Genomic DNA, 14,968 nt, shown 5'->3' with positions numbered 1-14,968 from the left:
GGTGGGCTACAGTACATGGGGTCACAAAGAGTCAGATACGACTGAGCAACTAACACACACACAATATTAAATATTCATTCAAAATTTCCTCAAATGTCAGGTAAATTTTTATAGATTGTTTATTTGCATCAAAATTCAAGTAAGACCCATACTTTTTACCAGTAGGTGTTGTTGTTGTCATTGCAATTTATTTGTTGAAGAAATTGAGTCATTTGGCTTGTAGTTTCCCATATTCCAGATTTTTCTCTTTACATCCTAATGGTGTCATTTAACATATTCCTCTGTATATCCAGGTCATTCTACCTCAGAAAGTCCAGGCTATAATTCTATGCTCCCCTCCTCAAGGGATTATTGTGATTCTCAGATGTTTATGTGGTAGGTGCTTTTGGTTGTAAAGGCACAAGCAGATTTTGTTTACCATAACTTCCCATGAGCCCACCACTCTCAGAGGCACCCTCTGTAGGTTTCACAGATTGATGGTTTCTTTTTCCTTCATTGGACTGTTTCCCTTTCAGGAACATTCAGAAGATAAACAATACCCCCAGAAATGTCAGGACCCACTCTTGTTACATCTACAGCCCCTCCCCCCTGGCCAGACACACATGGAGCTGAAACGCTACTACAGCATCTGCCAAGACACTGCCTTGGGAACACCAGGATTCCAAGAAGGGGAGGGAGACTTGAAAAGGGAAGGGAGGACTCGGAACTCTCTCAGCCCTGCCATGGCACCTAAACTCAGCCTAGAAGTTCGAAAACTCAGCAATGGCAGGTTATCGACATCGCTGAGGCTGGGGCCCCTGCAACCTCGGGCAGTGCCACTGCGGGAGAAGAAGGCAACCCAGATGCTGGTCATTGTGCTTGGTGAGTTTGAGTCATGTTAAGCTGGGATAGGTTGGATTACGTTGGCTTAGGCTGAATTCAGTGGAGCTGGTGGAGGATACTTGGGTAACCATATTTAACAGAAATTGGAAATGTGACAACTTTAATACTTGTAAATGTTAATATTTATAAATGTTTAGAATGTAAAGAGTTTGTGAATATATCTTAGTGCTGATGGAAATTCAAAACACTTAGACTGAAATTTATGAAACCAAACAAGTCACTAATTGAGCTATGCTTTGTTTCTATCTCTTTTGGAATTATAATGGATAAACCAAATAATAAATAAGACAACAACTCAATAAAACCATCTGGCACATATTGGATATTACTAAATGCTTACCTATTTTAAAATATTGAGGGGGGAAAATGAGGATGCAAAAAGACTACTGTCATATGATATTATAACATCTAGATTAAATATAGAGAAAAAAGACTGAAAATTAATTCACTCATATGTCAAAAGTGATTGTATAGTGGCTGATTATTTCACTTTTTTTTTTGCTTTTCCATATTTACCAAGTTTTCCATAATGTATAAAACTGGAACTAGTTTTTATAGTAGAAAAATGCAAACTTTATTTAAATAAAGAAATTAAAAATTGATAAGTTGCAGATGCCATATAGAGTTAGTTAAGGTAACCGTATCCTGTTCCAGTGAGTCAGTTCTTCGCATCAGGTGGCCAAAGTATTGAAGTTTCAGGTAACCATATTTAACGGAAATTGGAAATCCAACAACTTTAATACTTGTAAATGTTAATATTTATAAATGTTTAGAATGTAAAGAGTTTGTGAATACATCTTAGTGCTGATGGAAATTCAGAACTGACTCATTGGGAAAGACCTTGATGCTGGGAAAGACTAAAGGTGGGAGGAAAAGAGGAAGACAGAGGATGAGATGGTTGGATGGCATCATCAACTCAATGGACATGAGTCTGAGTAAGCTCCAGGAATTGATAATGGACAGGGAAGCCTGGTGTGCTGCAGTCCTTGGGGTTGCAAAGAGTCGGACATGACTGAGTGACTGAACTGAACTGTATCCTGTTCACTGTCAGAAACAAGCCCCAAACTTGTCATATCTTAGGGACTTCTCATATCCAGGGAACCCCTATGTTAATCTCCTTAACAGCCTTAATTATGTCAATTGCATTTTTAAGGTCTTCCCCTATCAATGCCACGAATCGTATCTTGCATGGATAGACATAAAATAAACATTTGAATTGAACTGAGAAATAGACAAGGCTAGTGAAGAATTATCTAAAGATCAAACTAGAAAACTGATTTAGGAGCAAAGGTCTGGGATGAATCAAAGATGTAAGCATCTAGCTTTCTCATCTAAAAAAAAAGAAAGAAAGTGACTAATCATACCTGTTTCATAGGTTTGGTATAAAAATTAGAACTTTAAAATTAAACTTGCAGCATACTGGCTGCCATTAAGTAGACAACTGGGACTCATTTTCATGCTGCAACAAAGGAAGTAAACAAATCCCTGACCCAGTTTTTCTTTTCCTTTGCAACCTAGGGACCTTCATTGTCTGCTGGCTGCCCTTCTTCTTGACCCATGTTCTCAATACCCACTGCAGAGCATGCCACGTGTCCCCACAGCTCTACAGTGCCACCACGTGGCTGGGCTATGTGAACAGTGCCCTCAACCCCGTGATCTACACCACCTTCAACGTCGAGTTCCGGAAAGCCTTCCTCAAGATACTGTCCTGCTGAAGGAGGATAGGAGAGAAGACTCCCTGTGCCCACCTTTAGCTGCCAGGCCACAGTGCTGCTGGCCAAGGCCTGCTCAGAATGATGATGCAGTGTTTTCTGAATGGGGAAGGAAGGAGATCCCTGGAGCAAGGATGTCCCTGTGTGGCAGATGTCACCAACTACTTCCTCTAGAACAGCATGTCCTACCTCCCCAGCTAAAATCTGACTTCACTCTGGCAATCTTGAAGTGGTTTAGGGCCCCTGAATGATAAGCAATAATTCAGAGAGAAGCTGATGGAACACGATTCCACACACAAACACAATTGTCATCAGAGGCATGATTCATTACGTGAAGGAAATAATGAACAGAGCTCATAATTTTCAACTTGCCAAGGGTCCTTGAAATCTCAGCCAGTAAACCATCTTGCAGACAGCCAGTCTCTCTTCCTTCAAATTTCTAATTAACTATCAGGCTAAACTTGTACTTTCATGAGCCCACTCTCTCTGGTCATTCCTTTCATTCACTGCATCCTAAAATATAACAGCAAGGCCAGTGCTTCCACCTCTCCATAGACTCTGACTGGCTACCTTTAGTTTGGGAAATTCCTCACCCTGAGAGAGACATGGTCTCACACTGGGACCTGGGATTCATTTTAAACCTTGCTACCCCTGTATTTTGGGCTTCCCTGGTGGCTCAGTGGTAAAGAATCCACCTGCCAAGCAGGAGACATGGGTTCAACCCCTGGGTCAGGAAGATCCCCTGAAAAAGGAAATGGCTACCCACTCCATTATTCTTGCCTGGGAAATCCCATGGACAGAGAAGCCTGGTGCGCTATGGTCCATGGGGTCACAAAAGAGTCAGATATGACTGAGTGACTAAACAACAACAACCTCTGTATTTTAGCTCTAGCTAAGAAACCCCTTTGATTCCATTCCCTTACTTTCAGAGTGTCAGCTTCAGAGTAATTCAAGATGCAGGTGAAGTGACAAAGGAAGGACAATTCTCTCTATAGTATCACTGTTGAAACTTATGGTTCAGAACATGCTTTAGATGTGCTTTTCATAACCTCATGTGAGGTTTTCCTACACAGACATCTCCATCTCCTGCTTAACAGAGATCCAGTACTTTCAGACCCAGAAACCCATTGAGTATTAAGTGTCTACAAGGCACCATTCATCTCCCAGGTTCTGGATATATGACAATGAATAATACAGCTCCTGCCCTCAAGGAGCCCCCCACCTGCTCCAGTGTTTGACTGTTCACTTGTCTAATGATGGTAGGGACTCACCTAAGCTACCAGAGGACCCCAGAACTGAGACCAAGTAGCCGTCCAAAGCCATCATAAGGACAGTCTTTGAAAAGTCCTAATGCAGATGCTAAACATTATCCTCCAACAATTTAGATTAAAGGTATAATAGAAACAATGTGTAAATGTCATTCAAAATTGCATTTAGAAGAAACTTGAATATTCTCACATTTACCTTTTCACCTACAGAAGCTCTTTCTTATTGATTACAGGATCAATAAAATCTGTGGATAATTTATGAAACATTATCATCCTGAGCTTCAATAAATATACTGTTAAGACCTGTTAGTGCATGGGCATGACAGATATTTGCTGCATTGCTATTAAAACCTCAAAATGCACAGGAACTCTAATATGGAATCCAAGGCTTCCTTTGCCCCTTCTTATTCCTTTAACTCTAAGTGTATATAAAGAGGAGATATACAACACCCCCCCACCCCAGTGAATCAGTTACTGTTACTCCTGAATGCTTTAATTGCCAATATTTTAAAATATTATTGTCCATAACAACGCTGTCTGCCCACTAGTTCTTGTACCTGATGCCATCTGGCACAATAGGTTTATGGAACAAGTAAAACTAGGGACTGAGACAATTAAATATCAGAAGAAGTCAAAGTACGTGAGTCCTAAGTTTTTCTATGCAAAACAAACAGCAGCAAAGGTGGGACAGTGGGGTGAAAGATCATAGAATTTCATATCAAAATCAGAGTCCTAAAAGGGGAAATACAAATAGCATCAGTACTCAAAATATTTGTGAAGAACAGTGATAGCAAATATTTTGTACCATTTATTTACATCAGGTCATCCAACCATTAATGATAACTTTAGAAAGATAAACATCATTTTGTACATGAGGAAACTGGGGCAGAGGGAGGGAAGAGGTTTGCCTCAGGTCACACAGTCAGTAAGTGGCAGAACCAGGATACAAGGGTCCATCTGCCTGATTTCTAAGCTCATGCAATTAACCACTGAGAGTGGTAAAGGGGTGGGGAGAAAAAGATGGAACAAAGATCCCCAGGAGAGTCTTTTTTTTTTTTTCCATTTATTTTTATTAGTTGGAGGCTAATTACTTTACAATATTGTAGTGGTTTTTGCCATACATTGACATGAATCAGCCATGGATTTACATGTATTCCCCATCCAGATACCCGCTCCCACCTCCCTCTCCACCCGATTCCTCTGGGTCTTCCCAGTGCACCAGGCCCAAGCACTTGTCTCATGCATCCAGCCTGGGCTGGTGATCTGTTTCACCCTAGATAATATACATGTTTCGATGCTGTCCTCTTGAAACATCCCACCCTCGCCTTCTCCCACAGAGTCCAAAATTCTGTGTTGTACATCTGTGTCTCTTTTTCTGTTTTGCATATTGGGTTATCGTTACCATCTTTCTAAATTCCATATATATGTGTTAGTATACTGTATTGGTCTTTATCTTTCTGGCTTACTTCACTCTGTATAATGGGCTCCAGTTTCATCCATCTCATTAGAACTGATTCAAATGAATTCTTTTTAATGGCTGAGTAATATTCCATAGTGTATATGTACCACAACTTCCTTATCCATTCGTCTGCTGATGGGCATCTAGGTTGCTTCCATGTCCTCCCCAGGAGAGTCTTATCCTGTCCCACCCACCTCCACCTTGGACTCTCTTGAGAATCCAAGGCATTACTCTCACCCTCCTTTCATGTTCAACCTCTGAACCAGTCACATGGGACATTCATAATCTGTTTTTGCAGAATCATGGAACAGACCTGAGGGAGTATTGTTTCTATCCTCTCCATTCACAGAAAAGGAAACTGAGACCCAGAATTGTTGTCCCACCATTGGTTAATGACAGACAAGTACTCGAATCTGCTAAATCCTAGTTCAGTACTCTCTCTACTTTACCACACTGCCTGTGAGCCCCATAACAATCATAAACTCCATACAGATACAAGGACAAAGTCCTACTGTCATCTCCATCATTAAACTGAGGCACTTTCCCCCTCCATAGTATCTATTAGGAAACATCTCCTTTCCAGAATTTCCTTCTGAGCCAGGAAGAGCCTCCTAGGGGAATCCCAAACACATCTTCCAAGCACCCACTTCAGCCTCTTCATCCCGAGTTTCTGCATTCTACCTCCTCCACCTCTTCATTCCCAACATGAATCAGCACACTCTACCTTAGAGCTCGCTACTTCCAGAACCAGTATGATCAAATATCCCAGGAGAGATGCTGGCCTGAATAAGGTAGAGCAGAGTTCTTGGGGCAAACCAGGCCTGGAGTCCAAAGACACCTAAGAGCAGTCCATACTGTTTGGGTGAAATGTAAACAGTATGGATATCCAAGCAGATGACAACCAACATTCAACTTTATATCTGAAATAAATATTTTCTTCTTCTACAACACTATTCTAAAAAAATTCCATTCATTACTCATTTACTAAATCAACCCCTTATTCAATAAATATTGATTGGTTACTTTCTATGTGCTAAACATGGTGCTTGATGCTGGGAAATAGGAGTAAGGAAGCCAGAATCCTTGTTTTCAGCAGCTTGTGGTCCAGTGGGGAGGTAGAATGCCTGTGCACAGTGATGACCTGCTTGTCACCTATTTTAAAGGGAATTCATGGTGTCTGGAAATCCCATATTCAACCTTGAGAAGGCTTTGCAGACATGCCAGGGTTGAGACATAATTAAAAATTAGAAAGAGTGTTCCAGACAGAGAAAACCTCTGAAAAAATAAGAGAACAAGCAAGGAACATGCAAGGTACCTCAAATAATTACATCTGGCTATACAGAAGAGACCCTAGAGATAAGGCAGGAAAGGGCCTCATTGTTGACAACACCCTCCAGCTCTGCAGAAATGGCTGCTGAGCTGGTGGTGACATCTCTCACAGAAACTCTCAAGATTTTGCCTCTGCTTTCCTCCACATGGGCAATGCACATTACAGCACATTTACCGCTGACTAATCTAACTACTTCTCTCTGAATTATGATGAATTTCAATAAAAGCAGAATTCAATTTGAATTTTTGCTCTTTTCTCTACAAGGAGAGGAATGACTAGTTTGGTGGCCGTACAGTCAAAGATGGCCAAAATTAAGAGAGTTTAGTTCAGAAATCAAGGGAGTTTAGGTCAGAAATCAAGGGAGGTCAGACAAAAAGATTTGTTTTCCTGAATGCTCAGGTCAGAACTAAAGAGGCAGAAAGGTTAACGCATTCGCTAAGAACGGGCTCTTTCTTGGAGATCCTGACTCCCAGGACTGTGCTCTGATCGTCTGATATCTGCTGACATCAGAAAACTGAAAAAGCTTAATTTGAATCAACACACAGAGAGCAGCAAGGGGATGACAGGCAATTAATTTGATTCCTCCTTTCTACCTAATTCTCTCCTCATCAGCTCAGAAAGGGAGTGAGTTTCCATGACTACCTTCTGACACACAGAGACTCAGTTGAGGGTGATGCCAGTGTCAGCTCTGCTTTGTAACACACACTGGTGAGGACAAACCCGAAGTCTGTGCCAAGCACAAGACCTGGAACCTCTTGCTCCACCTGCCCTCACCTCAATTAATCACCCAGCCTCTACCATTGTACATCAAGTCCCTGCTTTGTGCAGCCTGCTGGATTCCAGGAGGAGAGGATACATGGCCGTGGGCCACCAAGGATGGATATGTGCCAGAGAGGGAGCTGGGCTGAACCCAAGGTGGCTCTGACCAGCTTATGGGAAAAACAATGGACAGAAATGAGAGAAAGACTGGAGGACTAGCAGGGACAAGTGACCTTGGGCAACTGTTTCACCTCTATGAGCACCAACTTCCTCATTAGTAAAATGGTGACCTGAAGACTGAGCCTTCCTCATAGGTCGTTTAAAGATCAAATAGCTAATACTAGAAGTGCTTGGTCAACTACAAAGCTCTAACAAATATAAGAGATTATTATTATTATTGATATTATTGTTACTATTATTATCACTTCCCCCCAGGCAGCTGTTTCTACCCTGTCTGGTTCACAGTGCACCTTTCTCTCTCCTTGCTGATTCTCTAATTGTCTCAAGTTATTAGGCACAGTCTGTTCAGCCTCCCACATGAAACTAATTTTTCTCTTGTCTTTTATTCCCCAAATGTGCCCAGGATACTTGGCTGAATTTGTAGTCAGATTGTTAGGCAACTGGATAGTTCCCTTTCACTGTTCACACAGCCAAGTGCGCAAGTGTAGCATGATCTAACACCAGACTGACAGCAGATGCTTGCTTGCTAAAGTGACCGTGGGGCCTCTGTCCCTCTCCTGGCCAAGAAAAGAGAGCCGAACACATCTATTCCTCAGGACTTTCCAGCTTTGTTCTTCATGGTGTCTGAGGCTAACACACTTTCCTCTTCCTCCATCTATTTCTTCCTGACCGAGACAAGTGCTTTGGTTTCCTGGAGCTACTAATTACCACAAACTGAGTGGCTTGAAACAACAGCCAAGTTTGTTCTTTCATGATTCTGGGAGCTGGAGTCCAAAGTCAAGGGGTTGGCAGGACCGTGCTCTCTCTGAAGGCTGTAAAGGAAGAGCCTTCTTTGCCTCTTCTAGTTTCTGGTGGATGCCAGCAATCCTTGGTATCTGTGGCAGCACAAGTCCAATCTCTGCTTCCATCTCCATATGGCATTCTCTTCTGTGTGTCCATGTCCAAGCTTCACTCTTTTTAGAAGTCACTGAATTAGGTCCCACCCTAATCATGATACAACCCCATTTTAACTCAATTACATCTGCAAAGACCCTATTTCCAAAGCAGATCACATTTACAGATTCTGGGGAATTAGGACATATCTTTTTGTGGGAACACAACTAAATCCATAAAATATGGTAACAGTGATCTGAAAGGAAGGAGGACTTAGAACCTGGAAGACTTGGGGAAGTGTATAAATGCTCTGTCATTCAGTATTGCCTGCTGCTGCTCAGTCATGTCTGACTCTTTGCGATGCTTTGGACTAGCCCTCCAGGTTCCTCTGTCCATGGGATTTTCCCAGGAAGGATACTGGAGTGGGTTGCCATTTGCTCCTCCAGGGGAATCCTCCCAACCCAGGGATTGAACCCGCATCTTCTGTGTCTCCTGAATTACAGGTGGATTCTTTACTCATCATTCAGTATAAGAGGTCTGATTTCAGCCTTGGCATATGGTCCTTTTAGTGACCCAAGTTGAGTTTGCAGACTTCCTGGAGCTCAACTTTATTATCAGTGAAAGTGATAAGTCTGAATTCTTAACCTATGATAAGATAACTTAAAATAATTCTAGAGGGATATAAATTATCTTCTGAGACCTAAAAGCCTATGCATATGCTTACTAATAAAAGTCAAAACTGTTCAAAAACAATTCTAAGCTGCTTCTCTGTGTCTTAAGGGGAAAAAAAGAGTTCAACAGCAAACTCACTGGGACTGAGGAGGAAAGCTGATAGAATATCATGTAAATTTCCTATTCCATGTAGCACCACTTCAGATTGACTAAGGTGGAAAAGGGTATTTTTCCGTTTAAGAAAAACTGACATAATTGAGTCTTGCATTATGGTTTGAGCAGACTCCATAAACTCCATGGTAAAGACTCTTAGAAAGCATGCAATTCATCACAGTGTATAATTACGGGATTTGAGAGTTGGAGGGGACTTTAGTCCAATCTCCTAGTTATTGTAGAAATTCTCTCCAACATCTCTGATCCATTATCACCCAATTGTATTAAGGAACTGGCTCACTTCTTTCCAAGACATATAACAAGCTATCCTTTAGAAAATTCCTCCCTCTTTTAAGACAAAATTTGCCTTCTTATAAAATCCACCTTTTGGTCCCTATTCTCTCCCTATTACATCTTCCCGATGATATTTGCACATTTTGACAGTTCTCCAAAGTTTCAATGCCTATATCTCTACTTTGTGTTACGTTTTCTTACGCTCTCCATCTTGGTTGCTTTCTTCTGGGTGTAGCCGTGTTGTTAGTGTTTCTCTTAAAATGCTACTGCTGCTTAGTCACTTCAGTCTTGTCCGACTCTGTGCGACCCTACAAACTGCAGCCTGCCAGGCTCCTCAGTCCATGGGGATTCTCCAGGCAAGAATACTGGAGTGGATTACCATATCCTCCTCCAAGGGATCTTCCCGACCCAGGGATCAAACCCAGGTCTTCTCCTGCATTGCAGGCAGATTCTTTACTGCTGAGCCACCAGGGAAGACCTTCTCTTAAAATATGAGGCCCCAAATAGAATACAATCTTCTAAATGTTGTTTAACCAGTTCAGAGTACCATGGACTCATTATTCCACATGATTGGAATATTCAATTTTTAATGATCCAACGCAAATTACATAGACTATTAGGGCTCATATTGAAACTCTTTAAGAAGGAAATTTGCATCCTGAATGGATCAGTTTAATGGGATGCGCCTTAGGGAACAACACCTATACTTCAGGGAGAAATAGAACTGTGGTGTAGTCACACATAAAAACTTAGATGATCCTACAGGGACTTCTGGAGGGGCAGGGTCTTTATGGCCCCTGCCATTAATTGGATGCAGGCTACCTCTGGGGAGGGAGGCATGACTTAGGCAAGGATGCTGTCTTCAGTTGAAGGGTTTCATCTGTCAACACTCCTAACAACTAGGGGAAGAATTCCTCAGTCCTGAAGAAGGATCTGGGTAGCAAACCACAGGATTCACTACAGTTCATCCTTTATGCCATTTGGCTTCACTTTTCTTCATATAATAAATTCTAGAAGCAGTTTCCTCAGGAATCTAGTTGGTTTCTTCCTATGGAACATTAATGGAATAGACTATAATCTTTGCCACAGCAACTGGTTTCAAAAACAAAGTAATTCTCATCATTTCCCTTTCTACTATCTATTCTAGATTCCCCTCACTTTTGATTATCACTGTACTAGTCTAGGTAACTTACCTGGTAGAAAGTCCTGAGGGACATGGCAACTTTCTCAAGCCATGGCTGCTACACTTATCCATTACCTCAGTGGATCATCCAGGTAGCAGATGTAATCTCCCCTGTCCCCATTGTGTAACAATATCCCTAAATTTTCCTAATGATCAGGATTCAGTTATCCTTGCCAGAATGCTCCATCGCTTGCCTGTTGGTCTCCTGGCACAAAGAATTCCAAATGACTAGGTGGAAACTATAACTTAAAAATTGATTGGGATCCTCATCCCTAGTGAAAGTGTTCCTCCTTTAAAAACAAGGATCTTTACCTCAAAAAGTTAAACATAGCATTGCTACTGCTGCTGCTGCTAAGTCACTTCAGTCGTGTCCGACTCTGTGCAACCCCATAGATGGCAGCCCACCAGGCTCCCCCATCCCTGGGATTCTCCAGGCAAGAACACTGGAGTGGGTTGCCATTTCCTTCTCCAGAGCATGAAAGTGAAAAGTGAAAGTGAAGTTGTTCAGTCATGTCTGACTCTTCGCGACCGCATGGACTGCAGCCTACCAGGCTCCTCCATCCATGGGATTTTCTAGGCAAGAGTACTGGAGTGGGTGCCATTGCCTTCTCCGAGCATTGCTACATGATCCAGCAATTCCACTCCTATGTATATACCCCCCCAAAGTGAAAAGTTCAAACAAATATGTACAAAGAAATGCTCATAGTAACATTATTCATAACAGCTAAAAGTACTGCTAGAAAGAACCCAGATGTACAGCAACAGATGAATGGATAAACAAATTGTGGTATATATAATACAATTACATAATAGTATATAATATAATTCCATTACAGATATAGATAGAATGGAATATTATTCAGCCATAAAGATGACGTACTGATACTTTTTACAATGCAGGTGAACCTGGAAAAAGTTATGCTAAATGGAAGAAGTCAGACACAAAAATATCACAAATTGTATGATATCATTTATGTGAAACATCCAGAATAGGTAAGTCCATAGTGACAAGGGTGGAAGGAGAAGGAATGCTGCTTCTATGCTTAATGGGTACATGGTTTTCTTTGGGGTTTTCTTTCGTGGTTTTCTTTGATGAAAATGTCTTGGAACTAAACAGAGGTACTGTTTGCACAGTAGATAGAGGTACTAAATGCCACTGAATTCTTTGCTTCCAAATGGTTAATTTTATGTGATGTGAATTTTACCTCAATATTTTTTTTAATATTAAAAGGAAATAAAAATGACCAAGGACCTAGAGGTCCCATATTCCTGGATTGGAAGACTCAATATTGTTGCATTGGCAGTTCTCTCCAAATTGATCTATATAACTCATGCAATCCAGTTCAAAGTCCAGCAGACCTTCTTTCTCTTCCAGAAACTCACAAGCAGATTTTAAAATCTATATGGAAATGCAAAATATTCAGAACAGGCAAAATAATTTTTGAAAAGAAGAATAAAATAGGAGAATGTTTCCTTCCCAATTTCAAAACTCACTATGAAGCTACAGTTATCAAGATAATATGATATTGACATAATAGATATGTAGATCAATTGAACAAAAAAGTCTAGAAAGAAATCCTTACATTTATGGTTAATTGATTTTCAACAAAGGCAATCTGTTGGGGAAAGGAGAATCTTTTAAACAAACGGTGTTAGGACAGGTGGATATTCATATGTATAAACATGAATTTAGGCCCATACCTCATGCCATCTCCCCAAATTAATTCAATATGGATCATAAAATTAAATGCAAGAGCTAAACGAAAAAATTTTTTAAACTTTAAAAGAAACCGTAGGTAGAAATCTTTGAACCTTAGGATAGGCGAAGATTTCTTAGCTAAAACACTATAAGCACCATAAAAAAGAAAAAAAGTGATAAACTGACCTTATGACAATTTAAAATTTTGCACTTCTGAAGATACCATTTAGAAACAACAGACTAGCTTGCAAAATATTTGCAAAACACATATCTAATAAAGGATTTGTATCCAGAATACATAAAGAACTATTGTAACTCAGTAATAAGAAAAATAACTCAATCCAAAAATAGCAAAAATATTTTAATGGATATTTTACTAAAAAAGAGAAATTGCTTATAGACACATGAAAAAAGATGCTCATCATTATCATTAGACAATGATTAAAAATTTTTTAAAAGACAGACAATAACAAAATTTAGAGAGGAGGTAGAGAAATAGGGAACCTCCGACATTGCTCATTGGAATGTAAAATGGTGCAGTCACTTTGGAAAACAGGTTGAAAGTGAAAGTTGCTCAGCTGTGTCTGACTCTTTGTGACCCCATGGTCTGTCCTTGGAATTCTCCAGGCAAGAGTACGGGAGTGGGTTGCCGTTCTCCTCCTCCAGGGGATCTTCCCGACCCAGGGATCAAACCCGCATCTTCATCATCTCCTTCATTAGCAGGAGGATTCTTTACCATTAAACCACCTGGGAAGCTTCCTAGGTGCACCCCAAAAGTAATAATAATTTTTTTATTTAAAAAGTTAAATATAAATTTACCATATCATTCAGTGATTCTGCTCCTGGGCATCTACCCAAGAGAAATCAAAACAAATATCTGCACAAAGACTTGCACATTATATTCTTTGCAGCACTATTCATAATAGTCAAAAGTTAAAAACAACCCAAATGTCCATCAATCACTGAATGTATAGACAAAATGTGGTATATCTGTACAACAAAATATTATTCAACCTTGGAAAGTAATCAACTAGTGGTACATGCTATGACACGAAAAATGTCAGGAACTTCTACTAAGGGAAAGAAGCAATCCACAAGAGACTATATATTTTATGATTCTATTTATATGAAATGTCCAAAGAGGCAAGTTTATAGAGAAAGAGAGCAAATTAGTAGTTGCCTGGGGCAGGGGAATGTAATGCACATGAGAATCTTAATGGAAGCATACAAATGTTTTAAAACTGATTTATGGTGATAGTTGTACAACTTGGTAAACTTACTAACAATCGTTGAATTATACACTTGAAGCATGTGAATTATACACATGTAAGGTATACCTCAATAAAATAATTTTTTTAAAAAGGACCTGTAAATGTTCAGAGTCCAGAATAGCAGGGACAAGAAGTACAAAATTCCTCAAGTGATTCAGAAACAGTAATGGTAAGAAGGGGTGCTTGTACTTCTACTTCCTATTTCCCAGATCTGTGTATTCTACTGATCTTTGTTTAGAGTATATACTTTATCTGAAATCTGGTGCCCCATTATGAGAAGGTATCATCTCCAAGCTGATGCCTCTATTGTGGATCCAAAAAGCTGTTGCACATGCATTAAACTAGTAGCTTTTGGGAAGTGTAATATGTGACAGAGTGGATCACACGTTCATGTGCATATGGCCATCACTTCATCCAGATAAGCAGTTTCTTTGGTCTGATACAATGTTTGGCAGGATTCTCTTCCAGTGGATCAAATGCTTCATAAGCACTGTTGGGTTGAGATTATATGAGTAGGAAAGGTAAATCCACACTGGGACATGTGTTAGTTCAGTCAATTCCTATCAGGAGGAATCACAATTTGGAAGGACCCATTGTAATAAACTTGCCATTAAGGAGCTGATGGGTCTCTTCAAGAGTTGGATCCATATTGCGAGTTCAGTGCTGGGATTTTTTGCTGGTAGGCTGGGTCTTCAACAGTGGCAATAATTAGGTCAGATTTGGATAGCTGGAGTCCATGTTTTGGGCCATGTGTAATCTCCATCCTTGCTAGCATTTCATAGAATGATTGTTGTGCTTGTTCACACAACTGGACAACTGAGTATTTTTTTTTTTTTTTTGGTCTCCATAATGTTGTTGTTGAGTCGCTAAGTCATATCTGACTCTTTGCAACCCCATGGCCTGCAGCACGCCAGGCTTCCCGGTCTGTCACTATCTCCCAGAGCTTGTTCAAACTTGTGTCCACTGAGTCAGTGATGCCATCCAACCATCTTATCCTCTGTCACCTCCTTCTTCTCCTCCCCTCAATCTTTCCCAGCATCAGGGTCTTTTTCAGGTGGCCAAAATATTCGAGCTTCAGCTTCAGCATCTGTCTCCGTCGCATAAAGCACATCTTTTGGTGATATCTTCTTTTGGTGATAACGATCAGTTAGCCTTACAAGGATGGTGACTCCATTTCTTACCTACTAGTGCATTAATGTGCCTTTTGTGCCAGCATTGATAGAAGTTGACTGA

The 14,968-nt window shown here is 40.5% G+C and overlaps 1 protein-coding gene across 2 annotated transcripts in view; it reads left to right on the top strand.

Annotated features, from left to right (window-relative positions):
- The window catches only part of DRD3 (dopamine receptor D3), a 53,135-nt gene extending 50,533 nt beyond the window's left edge, over positions 1-2,602 (top strand). The window contains exons 6-7 of one of the 2 annotated variants that reach the window (XM_043474905.1): positions 579-861; positions 2,401-2,602. In XM_043474905.1, the coding sequence (XP_043330840.1) occupies positions 579-861; positions 2,401-2,597 (480 nt within the window). In that variant the 3' untranslated portion in view covers positions 2,598-2,602. Of the gene's footprint in view, positions 1-515; positions 862-2,400 lie in introns of both variants that reach the window. The other variant, XM_043474904.1, reaches the window with a different exon arrangement.
- Positions 2,603-14,968: the final 12,366 nt, after the last annotated feature.

This window comes from Cervus canadensis, chromosome 7, assembly GCF_019320065.1.
Source record: "Cervus canadensis isolate Bull #8, Minnesota chromosome 7, ASM1932006v1, whole genome shotgun sequence".
NCBI lineage: Eukaryota > Metazoa > Chordata > Mammalia > Artiodactyla > Cervidae > Cervus > Cervus canadensis.
This window is presented reverse-complemented; position numbering and strand designations above follow the sequence as displayed.